General features: G+C 39.3%; 6 protein-coding genes across 6 annotated transcripts; 2 read left to right on the top strand and 4 right to left on the bottom strand.

The window, feature by feature from the left end:
- Positions 1-6237: 6237 nt before the first annotated feature.
- Positions 6238-8898, bottom strand: LOC101310485 (patatin group A-3-like). The gene is made up of 6 exons (XM_004291080.1): positions 8767-8898; positions 8439-8620; positions 8149-8338; positions 7853-8017; positions 7260-7735; positions 6238-7121 (listed from the first exon to the last, which is right to left on the bottom strand). The coding sequence occupies exons 1-6, from the start codon at positions 8896-8898 to the stop codon at positions 6962-6964; spliced, it is 1305 nt and encodes a 434-aa protein (XP_004291128.1). The 3' UTR covers positions 6238-6961.
- Positions 8899-10691: 1793 nt separating this feature from the next.
- On the top strand, positions 10692-13588 carry LOC101310187 (26S proteasome non-ATPase regulatory subunit 14-like). The gene is made up of 6 exons (XM_004291079.1): positions 10692-10889; positions 11108-11285; positions 11665-11746; positions 12163-12339; positions 12419-12586; positions 13220-13588. Exons 1-6 carry the CDS (start codon positions 10748-10750, stop codon positions 13409-13411), a joined length of 939 nt encoding a protein of 312 aa, XP_004291127.1. The 5' UTR covers positions 10692-10747; the 3' UTR covers positions 13412-13588.
- A 31-nt stretch (positions 13589-13619) lies between these two features.
- Positions 13620-14988, bottom strand: LOC101309898 (probable carboxylesterase 2-like). The gene has a single exon (XM_004291078.1). The coding sequence runs from the start codon at positions 14849-14851 to the stop codon at positions 13907-13909; it is 945 nt and encodes a 314-aa protein (XP_004291126.1). The 5' UTR covers positions 14852-14988; the 3' UTR covers positions 13620-13906.
- Positions 14989-15711: 723 nt separating this feature from the next.
- LOC101309314 (uncharacterized protein At1g47420, mitochondrial-like) lies at positions 15712-17516 on the top strand. Its single transcript, XM_004291076.1, has 4 exons — positions 15712-16016; positions 16195-16508; positions 16622-16807; positions 17101-17516. The coding sequence occupies exons 1-4, from the start codon at positions 15842-15844 to the stop codon at positions 17155-17157; spliced, it is 732 nt and encodes a 243-aa protein (XP_004291124.1). The 5' UTR covers positions 15712-15841; the 3' UTR covers positions 17158-17516.
- On the bottom strand, positions 17465-18668 carry LOC101309604. Its single transcript, XM_004291077.1, has 2 exons — positions 18299-18668; positions 17465-18208 (listed from the first exon to the last, which is right to left on the bottom strand). Exons 1-2 carry the CDS (start codon positions 18476-18478, stop codon positions 17693-17695), a joined length of 696 nt encoding a protein of 231 aa, XP_004291125.1. The 5' UTR covers positions 18479-18668; the 3' UTR covers positions 17465-17692.
- A 2046-nt stretch (positions 18669-20714) lies between these two features.
- LOC101292187 (DPH4 homolog) lies at positions 20715-21988 on the bottom strand. Its single transcript, XM_004292773.1, has 2 exons — positions 21889-21988; positions 20715-21279 (listed from the first exon to the last, which is right to left on the bottom strand). The coding sequence occupies exon 2, from the start codon at positions 21240-21242 to the stop codon at positions 20715-20717; it is 528 nt and encodes a 175-aa protein (XP_004292821.1). The 5' UTR covers positions 21243-21279; positions 21889-21988.
- Positions 21989-22866: the final 878 nt, after the last annotated feature.

Genomic DNA, 22866 nt, shown 5'->3' with positions numbered 1-22866 from the left:
GGTCCATGGGAAGTTGTTGAACAGCAAGTGAAGATGCATGGGTGCTACTCAATAATACGAGTATATATACTCAATAATACGAGTATAATCAATGCATGCATGGCTCCAAGTAGTTGGTTGAAAATTTCTTACCTGAACTTCAACGATTATTAGAAGTTTTTAGAATTTGTGCGTGGTTAGCTGAAATGAACTTATTATCCAACAAAAAAACTGAAACCAACCATTTTCAGAGTTTATAGAACCAATTAGAACAAGAAAATTCACAGTCACTTGCCAAAAAAAGAGAAGATTCATGTCCGAGAAGTTCAGTAGTACATGTGGATTGATGTTTCCATGTTGATCGGAGCAGACAATAATGACCAGTAAACTGGTGTTTATTGGGAAAGACAATTATTCAATTACACTACCAATAAGTAATTACTTTAATCACGAGTGATTATTAATTTCTATAACCAAATGAATTAAACTAAAAATAATGTATCATCGATCAGTAGTAAGGCTGAAATCGGTACGGTAACCGACATTTTTTGCCAAAACCACCTACCGCGGCGACTCTACTCGGTAGAAGAAATTTAATACCACAACCGGCCACCGAAGTCGGTGTGCCGATTTCTCAGTATACCGAGATTTTTGGTAGATGCGGTACGGTAACTGGTATATACTGACTTAATCATTCATAAACCTTGAGCCTCAAATCTCGATGGCATATTAATTTGTTGCAGAGCAAGAAAAATAAATAAGGAACCAATGAAGAAAGCCAGAAACAATGGAAAATGAATCAATTATAATAAACCAAATCAAAACACAATTTCTCAGTTTTGAAAAAGAAAAAAAAAAACTGAATTACCGTAAATTTCCAGAATTCCATCAAGGCCATCTTGGTTCCAATTACATGCATCAAATCGACTGAGGAATTGTAGAGGATCTTGGCAACTTCGGTGATGATCTCGGATGAGGAGACGGAGGGAGGAGAGGTGATGATCTTAGCGGAGGAGACGGAAGGAGGAGAGGTGATGATCTCGGCGGAGGAGACGGAGGGAGGAGAGAGAAAAGGTGGGTTTTGATGGACTAGATGTGGAAAAAAGGGTGACGGTGGTTCGAATTTCTTTGAAAAAGAGAGATTTGTTGATGATTGAAATGGAGCAGAGGAGAGAAGAAGAAAGAACGGCGAAAAGAAAAGAAGAAGGGCGGCAAGGAAAGAAGAAAATAATGGATTGATAGTTTGATAGAGTAATGTGTTAAGTTCTAGTTTTGACTCAGTAAAGCAATAAATTTAGCTTTTGCATATAGATTAACAAGAAGAGCATCTGCTCTAGTGGTTGGAGGCGAGTCTGTCCAACTAGAAAGTGTTGGGTTCGAGCCCCAACTTTGGCAAAATATCACATATTTTGCGTTTGGATGTGTATTATAAACGTTTGGAGGAGTATGATATACTGGTATATGTATATCTCGGTCTGTACGGTATACCGACGGTGTAAAAAGTAGTGTACCGTAGCCGAGCCGAAGTATGTACTTGGTACGGCTTAGCCGAGCTGAAACTCTCGGTTACCGACTTGTCAGCTACCGATTTTTGTTGGCTCGGCTCGGTTGGCTCGGTTTTCTCGGAACAAAATGTCAGCCCTAATCAGTGGCACTGTAGCAGAATTAACTTTGGGATCAGACAGTAGTAGCTGCTGCGGCTAGGGCTGACATTAGTAGGTGTACCGACTTTATTTACCAATACCATGTACCAACCAACTTATGATTAGTAGGTAAAATCCTCTAGCAAAACCAACCGCCGAAGTTGGTATACCGACTTAGTTTGTACTCGGTTGGTACGGTTGGTAATAGGCCTCTACCAAGTTTAGATCGTGGCCCAAAAAATGAAGCGATCGATAAATATAATTTTTTCATAAATATAATGCAATGATAGTTTTAGTTTGGTGGTATGTGGTCATATTTGATAACATGGCAACCATAGATGTGAAAGCTTGAAATGTAAAGCTCAAAGGTAGAAAAAGATAAGAAAACTCAGAGGTAATAATATCGCAAAGTAATATCACAGTCTGAAAACATAACCAACTATTACAATCCAAGGCTATTTATAAAAAAAGGCTAGCATAAGAAAATTACTGACTATTAGTAACAAGCTTAACAGATGGCACACATCTTGTGGATTTATTTGGGCCATATCAGCAGAGCAACATATTTATCATGTTAACAGCTCCCCTCAATCTCAGTGAGGGTTAACAAACTCAGATTGGTAGGATTGAAGATAGGACTATGCTAACCAAATTAAGCACGAAGCTTTGTGTACTGCAAAATCCAGTAGCTTTTCCACATGCTAGACTTGAAAACATCAAGTATTGGAGACCATCAGCAATGCATCTGTACATGATATGAGCACAGAGAATAGTACCTTCATTCTTGAGCATTTGAACATGAGATAAACAAGGACTTTCGCAAGAACTGGAAACACCCATAGCAGCTATACTAACTAAATTCTTTGCAGATTTTCCTTGACAGCAGAGCACCCCATGTCTGCGACTCACCTCTTGCTTTCTTGACATAATTCCTTCATTCATAGCAGCTGTTATATGCATGACTTTAAGACTAGGGAAACAACCAAGAGCCTTTGGATGTTTTAAGCATGAAAATATGGTTGTTGACATTGCATGACTAGCAATCAACGTAGCAACATTAGCAATGAAGAACATAGGCCAGGAAGTACCACTTGATATTGAAGGAAATAAAGTTTGATCAGCACCACCAGAATTCTCCATTAGAGATGCCACTTGACCCAAATATCGCTACATAAGTCTTGACAAAACAAGATAAACAAATGTAAGCTGGACAAATTGCACACCAAAGTAGCAAAGGAAATCTAATCGAAGAAATCACCGACATCGGAAGCTCATGAATTAGTGCATAGGATCAAGAGCCAAAGCTCTGATACCATGATAACATGGCAGCCATAGATGTGAAAGCTTGAAATGTAAAGCTCAAAGGTAGAAGAAGATAAGAAAACTCAAAGGTAATAATATCGCAAAGATGTGTATACATTGCCTCAGAACTTGTTGCACATAGAAGACAACTCTCAAGGGAATACAATGCCTTAGTTGAGTTCCTCTTGAAGAAGTGACAAATGTGAACATGATTGAAGGCCCTCAAGACACTGCTGTCATTTTGAACAATGTTGTAAATACCCCCCAGAGGACAAAACCATATGAACAAGGCAAGGCCTATAGCAAGTCACACTTTACTTGTCCCAAAGCTCCGAACAGTGCACAAGATTATAAGAAACACTATTGAAATTATCATCACGTACTTGATCTTGGTTAATTACCTCTGCTTCGACCTTTAGACCACCAACATGTAAACATACTGAATTTCTAACAACAACTTCAAAGGAGGCAATATTAGAAGGAACCTGATCAACATATTGAATTCCAATAGAACTGTCAGTGCTAGAAATATTTGCAGCAACAGATCAAGAAACACCAACACTTTCTCTTCCAGGAACAATAACTTTCGTTACTCGGAGCAATATTTCTCATATTAGGTTCTCTCATGCCACAAGCAACAGTGCTCATATTAGGTTCTCTCATATCACAAGCAACAGCCTGTTCTCCCCCATCAACAGGAGATACTCCAATGTGGGTCCCAAGAGAATCACACTCCAAGGCAACATGTCCTCTCATATCACAAATAAGCACAAAGTTAGAGAGTTGATTAGGAAGAACAATATTCCTAGATACATAGCCCCCAGCAGTATGGCCTTTCTTCTTGCAGATTTGACACTCTGGAGACAACAAAAAATTATTCATGTAGCTTCCATCAGTTTTAGACATGTTGCCATTGCCATTCAGACACTAAGAAACAATCTTCTTAGTTTTCATAGCAGAGAAGGTTTGTACATTGAGAACAGCCCTATTTGCAATATCTTTTTCAGCAGAGAGTAATAGAGTCCTCAATTCATGCATTGTAACTGGTGATTTTCTTCCTCGAATGATTGCTTTTATGAGATTATATTCTGCAGGCAAACCATTGAGTACAAACCACAATAATATCATCGTCTTCCATTTTTACTCCTAATGCGAGCAATTGGTTCCTTACACGTATGACTTTCATCAAATATTTCTCAACTGAATCCATTCCCTTTGTAATTGTATACAGATCAGTTTTCAATTGCATAACATGTGATCTCAAGTTTGGTGCATATCGATCATTCAACCTCATCCATGCTTCTCTTGATGTTTTTCTTCCCACCACATAATCCATTATATCAAAAGAGAGTGTGGCAACCAAAAGACTTAATATGGCCTTGTCGATCTTCTTCCACTCTTTGTAAGTTGTAGTGATCTCATTTGTCACTCCCTCATCATCAGTGATCACATACTTTGCAGGACAAAGAGTATTGCCATCAATATAACCAAAGAGGTCCTAACCTTCTAAAAGAGTTTGAAACTAGTAGCTCCAAGTAATGAAGTTATGATCATCCCGTTTTCTTATCATCATATTTAGCAACATATAAATCTGATATGGAATTTAACTAGTGGCCATTTATGCCTTAATATGCCTTAATCCAACTCTGAAATCACTCAATCAACTCCAAATTCACTAAACACTAACTTTTCGTCTTCTTTTCACCTACCACCAAACTTTATGAAAATTTTGTTCTCAAAACCACCGAATGGCTTTGTACTCCTTGCAACATGATCTTTTGTTTATTAGAATTTGCCTTAAGCATCACCAATCAACTCTCAGTTACATCACATATCATCATGACCTCTAGTTATTATTCCAAAAGCTTCAAGACTTAACAAACAAATGCAGCTTTCCAATCATATAACATCCAATTAGTGTAGACCTAACGTGTCCATATATATGTAGCAACAACTCAGCAACACAATCAACAAAACGGTCTCTTCAATTATGAGAAATCTATGGTTTTATGCAGCAGATTTTGATCAAATGGCATCAATATTGACATTATTTTCATCACTCAATATCAAGCAGGCCACAAATTCAAGAAATAGTCTAGATTCGAACATACTGTACTTGATGAACAGCTCGAGAGAGAGGTTTTGGGTTTAGAAACTTAGCGATATTGTTGAAGATAGAAAACCAAAGCAATTGAGCCCAGCCGAAGCAATTAAATAGAGCCCCAAAACAAAGGTTGAGTAGCGTTGTCGATGCAGAAGCAGAGTGATAAATCTCAAAATCCCCTAGATAACCCTCGACGGGGCAAATTTGAGCGAATCACAGCAATTGAAACACATTAAAAGCATAGATAATCGATGAAGGTGCCCAGGCTTTGAGCGAGAATCTATGGCAGGATGCAGGTGACATTGAATTTCGGGGCTAGGGTTTGAAATTGCGGATACAACAAATAGAAATCTAATCGAAGAAATCATAGACAGCGGAAGCTCATGAATTAGTGCACATGATCAAGAGCCAAAGCTCTGATACCATGATAACATGGTAGCCATAGATGTGAAAGCTTGAAATGTAAAGCTCAAACGTAGAAGAAGATAAGAAAACTCAGAGGTAATAATATCGCAAAGTAATATTACAGTCTGAAAACACAACCAACTGTTACAATCCAAGGCTATTTATAAAAAAAGACTAGCATAAGAAAATTACTGACTATTAGTAACAAGCTTAACATCTGGCACACATCTTGTGGATCTATTTGGGCCACATCAGTTAACAATATTTTCCATCAGATTAGTCATGGTTTCGAAACATACCACTTGCCAAAATTTAAACATTTTATATTTTAATTGTATTTATATCTATAGGATGTTATAAATGGAAAATTCTACTGTACAAATCAGTATGGCATACACACTTGCTTTTGAAAGCAATTTTTCCAGACCAACCCACCCCTGCCGCACGTGATCTCTCTCTTCCAGTTGCTTTTTTCAGTTTGTATGCTATACATATCAGTATAGTAGACAAACCCGTTATAAATATAAAACAATACATATGTTATATATTATACATATAATTTAATTGTCTTACATATATTATACATTTTATAGGTTGTTTGTGAGAGGTTAGAGGTTCAATTCTCGTTTCCTACATAGATATGAGTGTATTTTTGCATATATAATTACACATACATAGTTGGTACGGTATACCGATGGTATGAAAATCTCAATACCAAGTACCAATCATGTTATTAAGACTGGTACGGTATACCGTACCAAGTAAGTTGGTTACCAAGTCTTTGGTATACTTTTTTTTTTTGGTCTAAAAGATGAGTGAGAGAGGAATGACCCCCTAACACTCTTATATATTAAAAAGAAAAAGAGAAACATCAAGAGAGGGGGATTAGACCAAAACCTCTCATAATCAAATAACAACGAAACAAAACTATGAAAACCGAAATTGGGGAAGACCAATAAGGTCACTACTATAATATGACAAAATAAAAAGAGGAGGTGAATCCCACCAAACCAGCTGTGTTAATGACGTACCGTGATTAACCAAAGCATTTGCAACCTTATTCCCTTCAAGAAAAATATGAGAAGAACGAAAGGTCATCTCCGATATGCAACGTAAACAATTAAGCCAACGGACACGTAGATGCCAAGGTACAAGCAAAGGAGACCGTAGATAGTTTAACACAAGCGACGAGTCAACCTCTAACCAAATGTGTTTCCAATCTCGTACCCAAGCAAGCTCAATAGCAATTATAACGGCCATCACCTCTGCTACTACTGAACTAGGAATGTCAATGTTGGAAGAAAAAGCACCAAGAACACGAAAAACAGCACCAAAACCTCCACCACCCTCTGCATACTTCCAAGCTCCATCCGAATTAATCTTCACCCACCCAATGACTGGAGGATGCCAAACAACCTCAATAACTCTTAGAGCTCTTCCCAATCAACACTCTACACCAAAACTCTTTATTATCCATAAATCCTGAACTGAATTATGCATTGGACCATTTGCAAGCCGACTAGCCGCTCTAATGTTTTGGTATACTAACTACGTTGGTACGGTTGGTACTCGGTTGGTTAATTTCAACATGGCCCAATTTGCCAGCCCTAGCTGCAGCGACTGCAGCCTTCCCATGGGGTGATCTCATTTCACGAACCCTCCTCTCTCTAGACAGAATTCCTGCTACCCTGTACGTGTTAATTTACTTGTTATCAGATATTACAACAAAACAAAACAAAGTAAAAGATAAGAATCTATACATGAGACTGTTAGATGCATAAGTGATCGAGATGTATAGGATCCAACAAATGATATATTATACGTACCTTACGAGAGCCTCTTCATTTGTGGACTGATGGGCAGGCTCAAACATACCAGTTTCCATGTTCACCCTGGAAACCGGTTTCTTTAACAATTCCTCTCCAACTTTTACAAGATTGTTCAAGTTTTCATGGGTAGCAATGTCCACTGAACACACTGTTTTCTCCAGCGTATCGTCTTGAATCCGAAGGTAGTTTTTCTCAGAATGAAGAGCTTGGAAGACCGTAGAGAGGTGATAGTCAACCATGTCACTACTGGCTTGAGTAAAAACGTCAACCAGTGGACATGAACCGCCTCCGGTTAGCCACCCCAAAACGCCCCACCTACCTGCATTTGTGGCCTCATACTTCTCCTCGCATTTCGCCGAACCAGTACCCAGTGATATCACGAGGAATCGCCCATACTCATTTGGTTTTATAGGAAAGAAGTCAGGATTTCCTTGATGGATTTCTTTTGTTACTTCGCTTAGAGCGACCAAGGCCTGACAACGTACGATAGAATAGAATTCTATATGTAAGAGATCTACCACTAAATAAATGCTATATGATCATCTATGATAAGTTCACGAAGTTGTATGTTGCTCGAAATCAACATGTACCGGATTATTAGCAGCGACTCCACCATCAATCAGGTCAAATTCTCTTGCTTCTCCGGTGCTGCAATCTTTGGTTTGAAAATGATGTGCTGGGAGATAAGTTGGGGCTGCTGAAGTTGCAATGCATATGTCGGAGAGTAAAGCATTTAAGCTATCCTTCTTTTTAACCTATCAAAATAATTACCAACATATACACAGAATCAAGGCCTGGCCTTCCTAACTTTATAATTAAGGAGGACCATTTTGAAATGGTAAATAAAACTTTAATCAACATATTCTAGAGATACAAATAAGCAAACCTCATAGCTGGAGAAGATGATTGGCTGAAGCCTCTTTATATCAAAAGTTGGGATTATGACGTTAGTCAATGTCTTGTTCAATGTTACGTCTCCCAGCTTTTCCTTGACTATATCATGCAAATACTTCCCATTATATTTTGGCCCTTTCACAGCTTTTAACATTTCTACAGCTTCACCAATAAGTGGGGTGCTGTTGTAGAAGCAAAATACAGAAGGCTGTTAGGTACGATATTATTAACCAAGATGCGTGTAAATATAAAAGAACTGTATGTACATTTATCTTTGTGTACCTGTGTTGGGGGAACATCTTAGGGCAGTGTTCAAGATAAAAATCGTTAATATCTTTAGCAGCAAATAGGGGACGGTTATTTTCATCTGGGGCAGTAAGCATAGCAGTGACAAGACCACCTGTGCTGGTGCCTGCGATAACATCAAAGTAATCTGCCAGTCTTGCATCTTCACCATCCAGCTTCTGCATAAACATATATAGCCATTAATGTTAATGCAAAGTTCATCAAGTGATATTTGGACCATTTTTACACTTACGTTCGACATTGAAAACAAATTGTTTGTGTTTGAATGTAACTATATATACGGAATATCAATCGATGAATATACCTGAAGCTCGGATTCTAGGAAGCTGAGCATAGTCCCGGGAATAATCCCTCTTATTCCACCTCCGTCGATGCTAAGAACAGTGACGAGGTTTCCATAAGTGGGAGACTGAAGGAATGATCGTGCTCTCTCCATGTATGGCGCCATTGCAGATAGATGGACAGGTAGTTATGAATCAAATACAGAACGTAGTGGATGAGTAGTTGTGAACCGAGAGGTTTGAAGTTGCAGGTTATGTAAGTTGCTGGTTATGTAGCTATAGGCTGAGGAGGAATGGAGTTAATTAGCAACCCTAAGTAGCCTACGCTTTATATAGAGATCTTTTCTCGTCCAAATCTGACTCCAAACTTGTAGTTTAATAGCATTCTTTAAGTTTGACAAGTTTCTACCGCTCAAGAATTTTCCAAGTGCCAGATCCTGGTATTAGCAATTGAATCTTCCACAGGCACAAGTCACAACATGTAAAACATTGACACGTACACCTTGAATGGCGGAGTAAATATCCTCGAATGTTCATGCTAGAATAATCTCACTAGTGAATTTCTTGTTCTTATTTCATGACTGATTGAGATTGTTTCAAGCGAAGAAGCATCAAAAGGAAGATGCCAAGTGAAGCAGTCAAGTCAAGAATTAGAAGTATTAGGTACGTGGCTAATTACACAGCGCGCAACAGAGAACTAATAATTTCGCGTCACAAGGTCGTTTCCTAGCTAGAGGAGCAATCGATCAGTAGCTTTCCGAACACGTAAACAGACTTCAATTTGCAGAAGATTTCAACACGACATTTCAATACTGCAGCGAGGTCGTCAAAGACTAGTTGTGTTTGTCAAACCCTAATAGAGGTCCTTAATCACCAGATAAAAGTTTGTAAAGGATTAAATAACTGGTATCTATTTTCCCTGTGCTCTGTTTTTAAACTTCAACTAAGATAACCCAGAAAGCTGGATAACTTTAAAAAATTTAAAGGGTGACGCACAAGAGAAAGAGCAAAAACGAATGAAGCAATCTGATCTTATTTGATCAAGAGAAAGTTAATTAACATCTGTCGAAACTTTTGACCTAAATTCTATAACCACATATAAAATGCAGGAGTTGAATGAGTCCCTGGAATCCTGAACAGTAACTTAGCTAGAATGAACCAACCATCGATGGTTCAAATCTTTAGGTCTAACCCCGACTGGCTGGCTAGAACCAACCATTTCTGATTACGTAATATGTCGACCGGCCTACACAAAAGGGTCTAAAGCATCCATGAATTTCTCCATGCACTTCTACTTCCGTGTCGAGATTTGTCAAAGCTGATTAAGACTCAGATCTTCTGATTAAACAATTACAACGTTTTCATGTTAAAAAAAAAACAATTACAACGAATTCCAAACTATTAACATCATCAAATGAAACTTGGCCGCCGGTTTGGACAAGTATGAGAATGGTTAATTTTCGTTCAAACCATAACAAACATGTATATGCTAAAGTAATATGATCTCACAACCAAAATCAAATGACAAAGTTCCTGTGTAATTAATTCTACAAGGTCCTCATTAAAAAACCACCCCTATAACAAACAACAAAAATTCCTTTATACACATAATGCGATCTTAATCATTCATAAATATTCCTATACGAGAGATATAATATAGCCGTGTTAGCGTCATCTGGTCCCGCAATTCACATAGTACGGCGTGATTGAAAACCCTTACCCAATTTCTAAACAGACTTTTCATTTAGAAACGGGCCTTGAGCATTGCAAATTTGCAACTGAAAGTCTTGAACCGTCTCCGTTTCCACCAGTCTTAGTCTCATTCATACAGGCTTGGGCCTTCTTCTTATGTCCTTGCCAGTACGGACAGTTTTAAGAGGGCTTTCTCTCTTGGGCCTCCAAGTGAAAATACAAAAGTATAAAAAAGCAAAGCCAGAGCTGTCTTGCTAGAAAAGAAAGCACTTGTATTTAGAACCCAAAACCAGCAAAGAAAGGTGCTTCTGAATGTCAGGGATGGAGAGACTACAGAGGATGTTCGCCGGCGCCGGAGGAGCTCTGGGTCACCCACCCCCGGATTCGCCCACTCTCGATTCCTCAGAACAGGTCTACATCTCCTCGCTCGCGCTGTTGAAGATGCTAAAGCACGGTACGGTCTATTAGCTCGAATCTGAATCCCTAATTAGGGTTTGGTTTTTGTTTTTTCTTAGTTTTTGATTTATGGACTTGGAAAACCTATCTGAGCTGTTAGGGTAATGGATTGTAGCGAAATTGTGCATTGCAGATTTCAATTAGGGTTTTCTGGGATTTGATTCGAGTTTTGTTTGGTGGTTACTTACTGGTTATTTGAAATTTGGTGATTAATAGGAAGAGCGGGGGTGCCTATGGAGGTCATGGGCTTGATGCTGGGAGAGTTTACTGATGAGTATACTGTTAAGGTTGTGGATGTGTTTGCTATGCCGCAGAGTGGTACTGGTGTTAGTGTCGAAGCAGTCGATCACGTGTTCCAGACTAACATGCTCGATATGCTCAAGCAGACCGGAAGGTATGTGCTCGGCTGCAGGGTAGTTGTTGTCATTGTATTTTTAGTAATAGATTTATGTGTTATTTGAGCAAAAATGTATGTCCAACTGATCACTAAATAATGAATAGTTAACGAGGAACGCTAGAATGCTGTTGGACCCTTTTCTGTAAGGAGCTCAAGGATAGTAGGGAACTCTATTTATTCCCCATGTATGATTCATTATTCATGAGAAACTACAAGTAAAAAAAAGAAGTTTGTGTAAGAGATAAGTAATAATAGGTGATGACCACCCACATTGCTTGCTTGCATACATCTGTCATTTTCATTCAACAGTTTTGTTAGATATACTAGTTATCCCTTCTGCTTTTTCATGTATAAACTCTTTTAATTGTCAATGCAGGCCGGAGATGGTTGTAGGGTGGTACCATTCGCATCCTGGATTCGGCTGTTGGCTATCTGGTGTGGACATTAATACACAGCAGGTAGTCTTATTACTTTACCTCTTTCATTTGACACAGGTTTATTTGTCTTCTTGATATAATAAAAGTTTGTAAGCATGCATTGGTTGTGGTTGATTATTAGTTTATATGGATGTTATGTGTCACATATTTTTCGGTATTGATATCATTGTTTTAAAGAACATATTTGCTCTATCTGGTATCGGTCTACATAAGCTGCAGCCTACTTTCTTATAATAGTTTTCCTCGTTGGTTTTCCAAGGGTTTGAATAAGCTATGCTTGTTTACAACATTCCTCTGTGCCTGCATTTTTCAAATCGGATTGGTTTAATGTTCTACCTTTGTTGATGGTAGCTTTGACTAAAGAGTAAGCTGTTTGTTGGCTATTGGTTATGTACTTACCCAAATGTGTCATTTTCTTTTACTTTCATCTTTTTTAGAGCTTCGAAGCTTTGAATCAACGTGCTGTGGCTGTGGTGGTGGATCCCATTCAGAGTGTGAAGGGGAAGGTGGTCATTGATGCCTTCCGCCTTATCAACCCACAGACTATGATGCTTGGTCAAGAACCTCGGCAGACCACATCCAATCTTGGCCATCTTAATAAACCATCTATTCAAGTAAGTTCCCAACAAGTCAGTTTGAACCCTATTGTCTGCAGTAGCAACGTTTTGACCTTTTATGCAATTTCCTCTTCAGGCTTTGATCCATGGTTTAAACCGGCATTATTACTCTATAGCAATCAATTACAGGAAGAATGAACTCGAGGAGAAGATGTTGCTTAACCTTCACAAGAAGAAATGGACTGATGGGCTGACCCTAAAACGTTTTGATACTCATTCAAAAACAAATGAGCAAACTGTTCAGGTAAGTAAAGATATCGCCTACTGCAAATTAGTGGTTTTGTACTGTCATGTTTTTTTTTTTTAAAAGCATGTACTTTAAGTTACCAATATGGAAGGAGGTTACTCTGCTGGCATTGAGTATTATAGGTGTTCTTTCTTGTTAAGTTTGAGGTTATTCATTGTTAATAGACTGACTGTTGCATGTGAAGATGAGGAGTAGGTGACAGATGATAAAGAATGCAACTTTAGGGACACCATATACCTGAAAATCTGTGATAAGAGCTTTCAAGTGGTATGATGTGCTAAGGTTCAATTTTGCAAGTTTGAACTGTGGAGATGTCAAATAGGCTGACCTTCAGTCTCCAAACACTATAATTATAGTTTGAGAATAACATGTAAAGGTTCATCTCGGTTTGCCTGGTTACAAATCCAAGTCCTGACGTAATAAAGCTAGAACAAACTGCCAAAAAGATAATATTTCATTTGAAATGAAAGTTGTTATGGCACCATTAGGCTGTAGGTTCCACATCTCTGGCTCTGTAAGTTGGAATTGTTTTTTCAGCGAGTATGAAAGTTGCTAATTTTGATTGATGTATGGGGTACATACTATTTAGTGCACAGAGTCATTGATCTTTCTTTCATTTGGTCTCTGCAGGAGATGTTGAGCCTAGCTGTCAAGTACAACAAGGCCGTGCAGGAGGAGGATGAGTTGTCTCCAGAGAAGCTTGCTATTGCAAATGTGGGAAGACAAGATGCCAAGAAGCACCTAGAAGAACATGTCTCCAACTTAATGTCCTCAAACATAGTCCAGACCTTGGGAACCATGCTCGATACTGTTGTGTTCTAGACTTCAGCATGCAAGTGTGCACAACTGATTTTCAGTACTGAACATGTAAGTCTGGTTTAAGACAAACTTAAAATGTATGCACGAGAGTTTCTGTTTCCTGACTTTCATTCCCAGTTAACAAGTTTTACCATGTTTTTATTATTTACTGTATGAAATTGATTGCATTGCTTCACTATCATCATCAACTATCAAAGAATAACAGATTTTTACAGCAATGCGAAACACAATTCACCCCTTTCTTTAAGTTGGGTAGTTATATAATATTGATTATTCTAAGAACCAAAGTCTACATTTGTACTGCTCATAGGCTACTGAAATCTCAATTGTCAGTTGCATGCATATGTGACAAATCACTAAGAAGCTGGCAACAGTAGTAAAGTACATTTTGTTCTAGATGAAGAATTAAAGTACATAGGAATACCAAGGCATATTCAAGAATGACGAGGAATCCCACACCAGAAATACCCTTTTTTCTCTTCTTCCACTGAACTTGCACTATTTTTGATTTATGAAAGAACCCAAATCCTTGATCAAGCTCTTAGCCTTTTCACTATTAGGATTGAAGATATGGAACACATGATCTTCCCCTTCTGTTTCAATCAACTCTTTGCTTCCTGCCCCGTTGCTCTTCACCAGTTCATCATAGTAAAGCCTCCCTCTGTCCCTCAGTATGTCTTCTCCTGCAACAAGAACAAGCACCTTACCACAAGCCAACCCCTCCAGACTTGGGGATCCGTCGATAAACGGGTTAATAAGCGGGTCATCACTCCCTTTCTCCGATGGGCACACAAAACTCCACCATGTATCCACCATCGACTTTCTGAACGAATCTGCCACCTCCCGGCCAATCGGATCTTTCCCCCAGAAGTAAGGATGTATCATCCCAATCCCAGCAATCTTCACCTTCGGATCCGGGTCGGACTTCTTGACCCGCAAGGCCAAATGGTGTGCAATATTAGCCCCAGCACTATCTCCCACCAAAAACACTCGCTCCAAATCAACATGATCCTTAACCCACTCGTCAAGTTCTTCACCACCGAAGACCCATTCAAGCGCAGCCCAAGAATCCTCGTAGGCAATCGGCAGGGGATGCTCAGGGGCTAATCTGTAGTTTACAGAAACAGCAATGGCTCTGGCCTCAGCAACAAGCATGTTGAGGCAGTTGTGGTAGAGTGGCTCAGCAGCTGAAGCTATACAGAAAGCTCCACCGTGATAGTAAACGATCAAAGGAAGCTTTTGACTGGTTTCAGTGATATTGGGTTTGTAAAGTCTGGCTGAGACACCGGTTTGCGGGCAAATGACGATGTCTTTGGATAGAACTCCGGTTAGAGGGTCTAACCCGGCCGGAACAACTTGGGTTCCGTTAAGTCTCTCGATTGTTCCATCTTTAAGTACTCTCGCATACGGAGAAACATCGAGTAAGACTTCATTGGAACCCATGAAGAAGAAGAAGAAGAAGAAGACGAAGAACAGAGAGGGAGATAAGGAAGGAAGGAGGTGTCAAGTCAAGTCTAGGAGGGGTGAAGGAAAAGGAAGGTTTTGTTTGCATATATAGGCTGTGTCTGATCAGAGTCATCATACTAGTGCGCATTATTTTGGTCCAAAGTTGTAGGTGTATTTTTGGCTTTCTTCTTCTGGCGGTGGGTACCAACAATTTACAAAGGGGAAACAAAATGATGGATTCACTTCAAGCTGAAGCCAAAAGTATAAACATGTCATGTAAGCACCTACCAACAAAATTCTATGATCACCATCGAAAGAAACAGAATTCTTTGATACAGGATCGGTTTTTCTCTTGCACAAATTTGATATTATATCAGTTGATTTGTGACTGACGAAAGTGATCAAGCTTCATTAAACAATGCTCAACAACGTGCTAATTACGTCTTGCGGAGCCGTAATACTTGGTCCAATAATTGATTTTTTTTATTTTTTCAAACTGAGATTCAATAATTGATTAGTAACTTGACTACTATTGCATTTGAACTTTGAAGTGGTCTATTGCATTAATAAAAAAGTTACTTGAAATGTATACACAACTTAATGTCGATAAATATTACGTCATACAATTTTGACTAAATTCACAATCATAAATCAGGTTTTTATTATTTCACTTATTGTGAACAGTGAGTTTTTATTACTTGACATCGCAGTTTAGCCAGAGGTCACAAAATTCAAATCTCACCAACATTAAGAAGACGAGATATGCAGTGAACATAACAAAAAAACAGATATTAATTATGATGTCATAAAGAAAATATTAGTTGGGTATATAGGTATTCCCTGAAATGATCCAAACCATAGTAGCCCGACCCAATCCGAAAGCCCAGATTCAGTTCCACCTGAAGTGCCGTCGTCAAAAGGTGTCACTTTTCATATTCCAGTGCAAACGACCCGTCTCCTCCTCAATCGTTTTTGGTGGCAAAACTCATGGAGAAGATGATAGCTCTCAGATCCCTCTACCGTTCTCTCTCTTCCAGATCTTACCGAACCGCCGCCGCCGCCGCCACCCATCATCTGCCACGTCACCACCACCACTCCGCCGCCGGCGCTGCTCGAACCCTCTTCAACTTCGCTTCCCCAAACTCCAAGAACCAATCTTTCGGTACTCCCTCTTATCCAAAAACCGATTTTTACTAATCGCATATGATGTTAAAGTAAAACCCAATTGGGTTTCAATACGTATCTGAATTTGTTTGAGTGATTAGTGTTAAAGTTTGGAGCTTGATTAGTGTTAGTGTTAGTGTTAAAGTTTGGAGCTTGATTAGTGTTGTTATATATAGATGAACAGAGGTCTCCTCTTTCGACGAGTTTGGGGAGGGTGCGGTGTTTCAGTAACGATGTGGGTCATTTTCCTGAGATTAAAGACCCTCAGCTGCTCTACGCTTTCAAGGACTTGATGGCTGCAAATTGGGATGAGCTCCCTAGTACTCTTGTCACTAGAGTCAAGGCTGCATTGTCTAAGAACACTGATGACCAGGCTGGCAAAGAGCATCTCACCAATGTGTTGCGTGCCGCCGAAGCTGTGGAGGAGTTTGGAGGGATGGTTATGCAGCTGAAGATGGATATGGATGACAGTGTTGGTATCAGCGGAGAGGTAATGGAGTTGGTGTTGGTTTGGGGGATTTGTTGTCTTGTTTTGTTTATTTGTTCTTGTTCGTGATCGTGTGAAATTGTTTTTGATGTGTTTGTTTTGAAATGTTTGTGTAGAATGTGAAGAAGTTGTCGGATGAGTATGTGAATGCGCTGAAGACGATTTACAGTCGCTACGCTGCCTATTTGGATGCATTTGGGCCTGATGAGACCTACTTGCGGAAGAAGGTGGAGACTGAGTTGGGAACCAGGCTGATATACTTGAAGATGAGGTGTAGCGGCATTGGTTCTGAGTGGGGAAAGGTAACCTTGGAAATGCTTACTGTATCAGTTTGGGTATTACCTGCAGCATAGGCACTCTAGTTTAGCACATTCACATGCAGTCTGTGATCAAATGCAAGTCTTTTCTTTCTGACTTCCTCATATGACTTTACGTCCCATTAAGGCATTAATGTAAACCTGAGAGATGCTTACTCTAGTAGTTTGTTTAATCCTGAATTGTAGGGACTCTCCTGTGTGCCACTTTCACACCGGCCTGTGATTCAATGCATATCTATTTGCTTGCTAACTAATATGATTTTATGTATTGATTGCAGGTCAGCGTTCTCGGAACTTCTGGACTGTCAGGGTCATACGTTGAGCAAAGAGCTTAGTCACAGAGTTTTGTATTGTCTACTGACCGGAAGATTTCGTGTGTTTCGCGATCATGTTTGTAACTGAAATCGGGCCAATCAAACTCTCCTAGAAAACCTTGATATATAGGTTTTGATGGCAGTTAATAAGAGCATGTTAGTGTTTTTGATCTATGAATGGAATAATGCAATCATGCAATTGCTTTTCTGATATGTTCTTGATCAGTTTCTTTTGCCTCTGCGGAGTGTTGCTTTTATAAGTCAGTTAATTCGTGATTTATATATACTTGTGTAGTTCATCTCATCTGCGGGACAGTTAATAAGAAATGTAACAAGGGAATCCATTAGTCAGATGTTTTATTTGACAGTTTCATTACAACACATTGCAGCCAATCTGCTTTAAGAATTTCAGTTGATAATTTTCATATCAAAAAGTACTGTAGCACTACATATATGTAGAATTTCCAAAAATCACAACGGAAGCGGATCATATGGTTTTACAGAGGAAAATTATTGTTATTGTAACTGCTTTCTTATTCAGCAATCGCAAGCGGTTCTATGTAGGCACTATATTTGGTGTCATTGTATGTGATCTGGAGGGTAAGCTCTTCGATTTTGTTACAGTCCCTTTGCGCCATGTCCACGACTCCGACGGAGACTTGGGCAGAGGCGGAAGCAACACAGCCTTCCGGCAAAGGCCAAACGGCCAGCCCTCACAATGGCACAGCTGTTGAATTATGGACTGCCTCTTCTGAAAGTCGTTGAAGTTGAACTCAAAACCATCAAGGCTCGAACATCTTGAAAGACTAGTCTTGACAGAGAGAAACACATCCCTACTTGCAGCAGCACTAGCTGAGCAGCAAGAGAAGCAACTGGCCACTGATAAGAACTCTTCCTTTTCATCATCTTCTTCATCTTCACACTCCTCTTTCTTCTCCGCTGCTTTTTGAGTTATGTATAACTCTCCAGTTTTCGTAGAGTAAACCCAAGAAAAGCTATCTGTCAAACTCAAACTGCTCGGCTTGCGCTTCAGCTTTTCCATTGCACGGCTCCGGATTGCAGATACAATCAGCTGATACAAAACATTGATAGGTTAGCAAGAGAAATGAAAACCAAAACTTCATGTACATATATAATCTTCATCCAAGTTTTGAGTGACTACTTCCTGTTCATCTTCAAAGTCATCACTTGCCGGGTGATCCTCTGCTTCTGGGCTTGAAGTTCGAAGCCGAGGCATATGGCAGTTGGAAAACGCATCCATGAGACATGCAGCAAGAAACTTGGATCTTTTTGAAGGGTTGGGCACCTCCTCCTCCTCCTCTTCATGATAAACGATGCTCATGCTTGGAGTTAATGGAGCCTTTTCCTTTTCGGGTAGGGAGTTGATGGTGCAAATGGCAATGATATCAGCAAAACTAGTGCTGTTTAATGCTCCATCCTTCCTCGGCCTGATGTTCAAAATTGACCTGCTTGCGTGATAGTGGCCTTGGAGCTTATTCTGAAGGCGAATATATTGCCTTCTTTGTATCCTTTGAGGTAAAGACTAAGCTAAAAATGCGTTTAGACGTTTTAACAGATCACCACCATCAATGGTGTAAACTTCTTTTTCAGGATTAAAACGCTTATCTACATTAGACTGCCATTAATAAAAAGACACAATTTAATTCGTCCGTTCCTTGATTTTTCCTTTATTTAGTGCTCCTGCTGTAGCTTACATCTTTTCACTTTGGCCTAAAGTCATGGTGGAACTAGGACGCATTACCAACCCCCAAATTGCTTTTTGTCAAATTTGCAAAAGGGATTTTCTTGTCCCTTGTAAGCTATCTTGATGGAAAACGATGTAATTAACAAAAGAAATTCAGCATTAGTTCCTATTCTGTTTCACTTTCATGAAGAACAATCAAACGAGTTTAATCCGATTATGCAACACAAAAGGTAGATTAGCACTGCTTTCACTGAGACTTCTTGGGCAGTAAAACATCACAAACAAGACTCCAGTTAAAGTTAAAGCAAGAATAGACTACAGCGCCGGAATTTTACATTTCCAGACTCATCTAACCTCAGGATATTGAAGAAAACTAGAACAGAGGATCTCATGAGTATAATTTGATACAGAAGATTCCCTGAGGATTAAAATTCTAGCAACGAAAGAAATATCAGGCTACTACTGGTAAAAGCCCTATTAATGCAGAAAGGAAAACTTAACAGAACTGTTGTTTTGAACAACATGGCAGGTTCATATCAATATCATCATTATCATATAATTAGTATCCACATTAATAAGCCTCTACTTTCCTCCATTTTCAACATAACAACAGTACTGCAGACTCATTTCTCAATGACACATCATAACAGAAAGCATATAATCTCAAATAACCCGAAAATCAAACACATCTTAGACAATGATCAACCTCCTATATTGAGCTGTAAAGCTTAAAGCCACATGAAAGTCATCACCATCCTATCTACTTAGATTCATTTAATAGCTCCACATTCCTATTTCCAAAACCACATTGTATGCTACCACATAAACATGGAAACACCAACTTTTCTCAACAAAAGGTGCATTGCAGTTGCATCATTATAACTCCAAACTAGGCAGAAAACATGGCGAAAATTCTATACAACAAGCTAATCCAACAGCTCTGAACTCGGAAGTTTCAATACTCTGGAGCACTAATACAACCGCCCCGAAAGAAGGCAACAATAAATTCAGTTGGTGGGTTTGTGCAGCTGCTGAGACGTGAGAGAAATAAGAGACTGAAGCTTTGCAACAGCAGAGGTCTGATCAGGTGGGCATTTCGAAAGCGAAACGTTCAACGACAGAAAAGCCTCATCGAGCTTCCCAGCAGCCAAGGCAGCACAGCCTGCCTTATAAGCCTGATCGGCTTTCCGGGCATCAAACTGAGGCTGAGCAGAGGAGCTCTCATCGTTGGAGACTGAAGAAGAGGAAGAAGAAGGGGACGTGGATTCGAGAAGAACAGTGGCGCGTGCGTATTCAAGATTGCAAATTGCAGTGTTGATCTCGGCCATTAGAGCTTCTGGCATTGATGGGATGGTCTTGAGTTTCACGCCGTCAAAGACGCTCCTCCATTGGGAGCTTTTCTGGGAGGAACCCATTTCCGGGAGTTGGGATCAGGACCCTGTTTCCAATTCAGGATTGCTCAAAAACACAATCTTTTAATAAAAATCGAATCTTTATACTGAACACGAATTTGGAAAGTCAAGAAGAATTCTTACCAGGAAAGAGGGAAGTAGGCGTTCAAGTTTCTTGATCGGATTGTGAATTGGTTGAATTGGTTCTAACAGTTTAAAGATCAATTACTTGGCAAGTGTTTTTATTTAGCAGAAGGGAAAAATAACTTGTGCCGTCGACTTGTTTGTGGGGAAAGCCTAACATTTGAGGGATACCTTTGTATTCCCTTTCTCAAATCCAAGCTCTCAGTTCAATTAATCAGAACCCAAAAATCATTGCTTATAGTCACATCCACATCAATTGACAAAATAATCATTGGAAACATTGCACTGGGTTTTGTGTTTAGAGCTTTCAAGCCAAGTATGTTTAAATATCACAACATTCATTGATGATGATCAATAGACACAAAATCGTCTGGATTGATCAATATACGAACTTTCAAAGAACAAGACCCACAAGGGAGGACTAGTGATGCTGGCAGAGCAGTTTGTGCCTCAAAAGATAACTTGCTACCATCTCTCAACAAAGAGTACCCCATTTTCTCCAACTCAGAAGAATCAACAAAGTAATAATCCCCACAGCGACACTGGTAAAAGAGTTGAATGACCTCTCCTGCGTCTTCGGCCATCACATCTTCTAAGCTGATATCATCTGCTACAAAAGTGTCGTGTCTAGAAGCTATTAGCATGTTGTCATAAAGTGCACGAGACCTCGTATCACTGAGGATTTCCCAAGCCTTTTGCACCTTCAAGAACCTATCTCCCGACTCAGATGTAGCTTGCAGTTTATCAGGATGACTATTAAGGATGGCAGATCTGTAGCTTGTTCTGATATCTTCATAGCTTGCATCTTCCTTAACAGATAGTATGTCATAGTGAGTTTCACGAATGGAGTTATTGCCAAGCGCCATGGCAGGGAGCTCTACTTGCTATCAGATTGACCTTTCACTGCATATGAAACGAAACATTCTAAGTAACTTATCTACAGAAAAATCTAAATCACCATGTTAAGTGTACAAAATGATATCTAGCAATTGATCTCAATGCTTGGATATGATTCAATTTGCCACACCACACAACTTTACCTATCCTAAACAATGAAACACCTACTAAAAACATCTAGATAAAGCATTAAATAGAGTTGCTAAGCTAACAAGATTACTACTACAAACAAGGAAACCAACATCCAACACGAGAATTCAAGGATTCCAGTTATACATTTGGTCCACACAAACCTTGCCCCATTTCACCATTCTCCATGTTAAACCACAGATAGGATGCATACAGGGACAAAATATATTTATGAATATAGTGGTTGATCTTTCATTGTGGTTTCTTTTTGAATCTCATTAATATTTACTCTTACTCATCAGTAAACACACATTGGCAGGTTTTCAACTAAATCATGTTATAACTCAAATAATTTCTAATATAATTCCAGAATTAGTAAACAGAACACTGGATTGAAGAAAGTGCCGAACTTGAGAACCAAAATTACAAACGAGTTGCGCAGAAATTCAATCAAAACGAAAAGTAAAACAGAAAAGGATGTCTTACCTTTAGGTTCATCTGACTTTGTGCCACCGGTGGCCGGAATCGTGGAAAGACCAAACTCTCTATCTGTGCTTTCGGCGGGCAGCTCTCCAAGTTCAGCGACAACAAATAAGAAAGACGAACATTTTGGGCTTGGGTTTTATTAGGTTTGGAAAACGGTCGGGCCGGGTCGTGCCCGTTCTAAACGAAGGAGGAGAAATTGGCAGGGCACTTCCCCTATAGTAGAAGCAGTATTCACTTTAGAAGATGCCGCCAATGCTTGATCTCTAGCTAGCTCGGGAGCAAGGGAAGTCTATCTATATCTAGTGCGTACGACGTTTCATATATGCTGGCTGCTGCTTGTTGCTGCATCATAGAAAGTGAGATTCCAATGCCTGAATGAGTCGGGATTTCAAACTCCAAAAAGTCTACACGACAGTGTAAGTTCACGGTGCAATGTTAGTCATATATAAGCAGTGGCGGAACCAGGATTTTACAGTGAATATGACTAATTTTGTATGGACACATGTAATTTTTTTTTTTTTTTGTAGGTCTTTCTTTTTTTTAGGAAACGTGTCTTACGTCTGTGACCGTGAGATTTGAGGAATTGAGAGCGAATGATGGGCTGGTGGTTGTGAGCTAATTTGGGTATGGGCTAATAGGCTAATATATGTACCCTGTTGATTATCGATATGGCTATAGCTATGTATGGCTAGTAGGCTAATATATGTTCCCAGCTGTAGATTAAGCTGATTATCGATATGGCTATAGCTATATATGACTAGTAGACTAATATATGTTCCCAGCTGTTGATTAAGCTGATTATCGATATGGCTATAACCGTGATAGCCACAGCTATACTTCCACCACTGTATATAAGGATCACCATGCATCTTTATTAGTGTCATCTTACTTGAGCCATTTACATGATATATGTAGATATATGCCTTGTCCTAAAGACAACACCTTCGAACTTCTTTTTTTTTTTTTCTAAACCAAAAT

The sequence above is a fragment of the Fragaria vesca genome, linkage group LG2 (assembly GCF_000184155.1).
Source record: "Fragaria vesca subsp. vesca linkage group LG2, FraVesHawaii_1.0, whole genome shotgun sequence".
NCBI lineage: Eukaryota > Viridiplantae > Streptophyta > Magnoliopsida > Rosales > Rosaceae > Fragaria > Fragaria vesca.
Note: the sequence above shows the minus strand (reverse complement) of the source record. Positions and strands in the feature narration are given on the sequence as shown.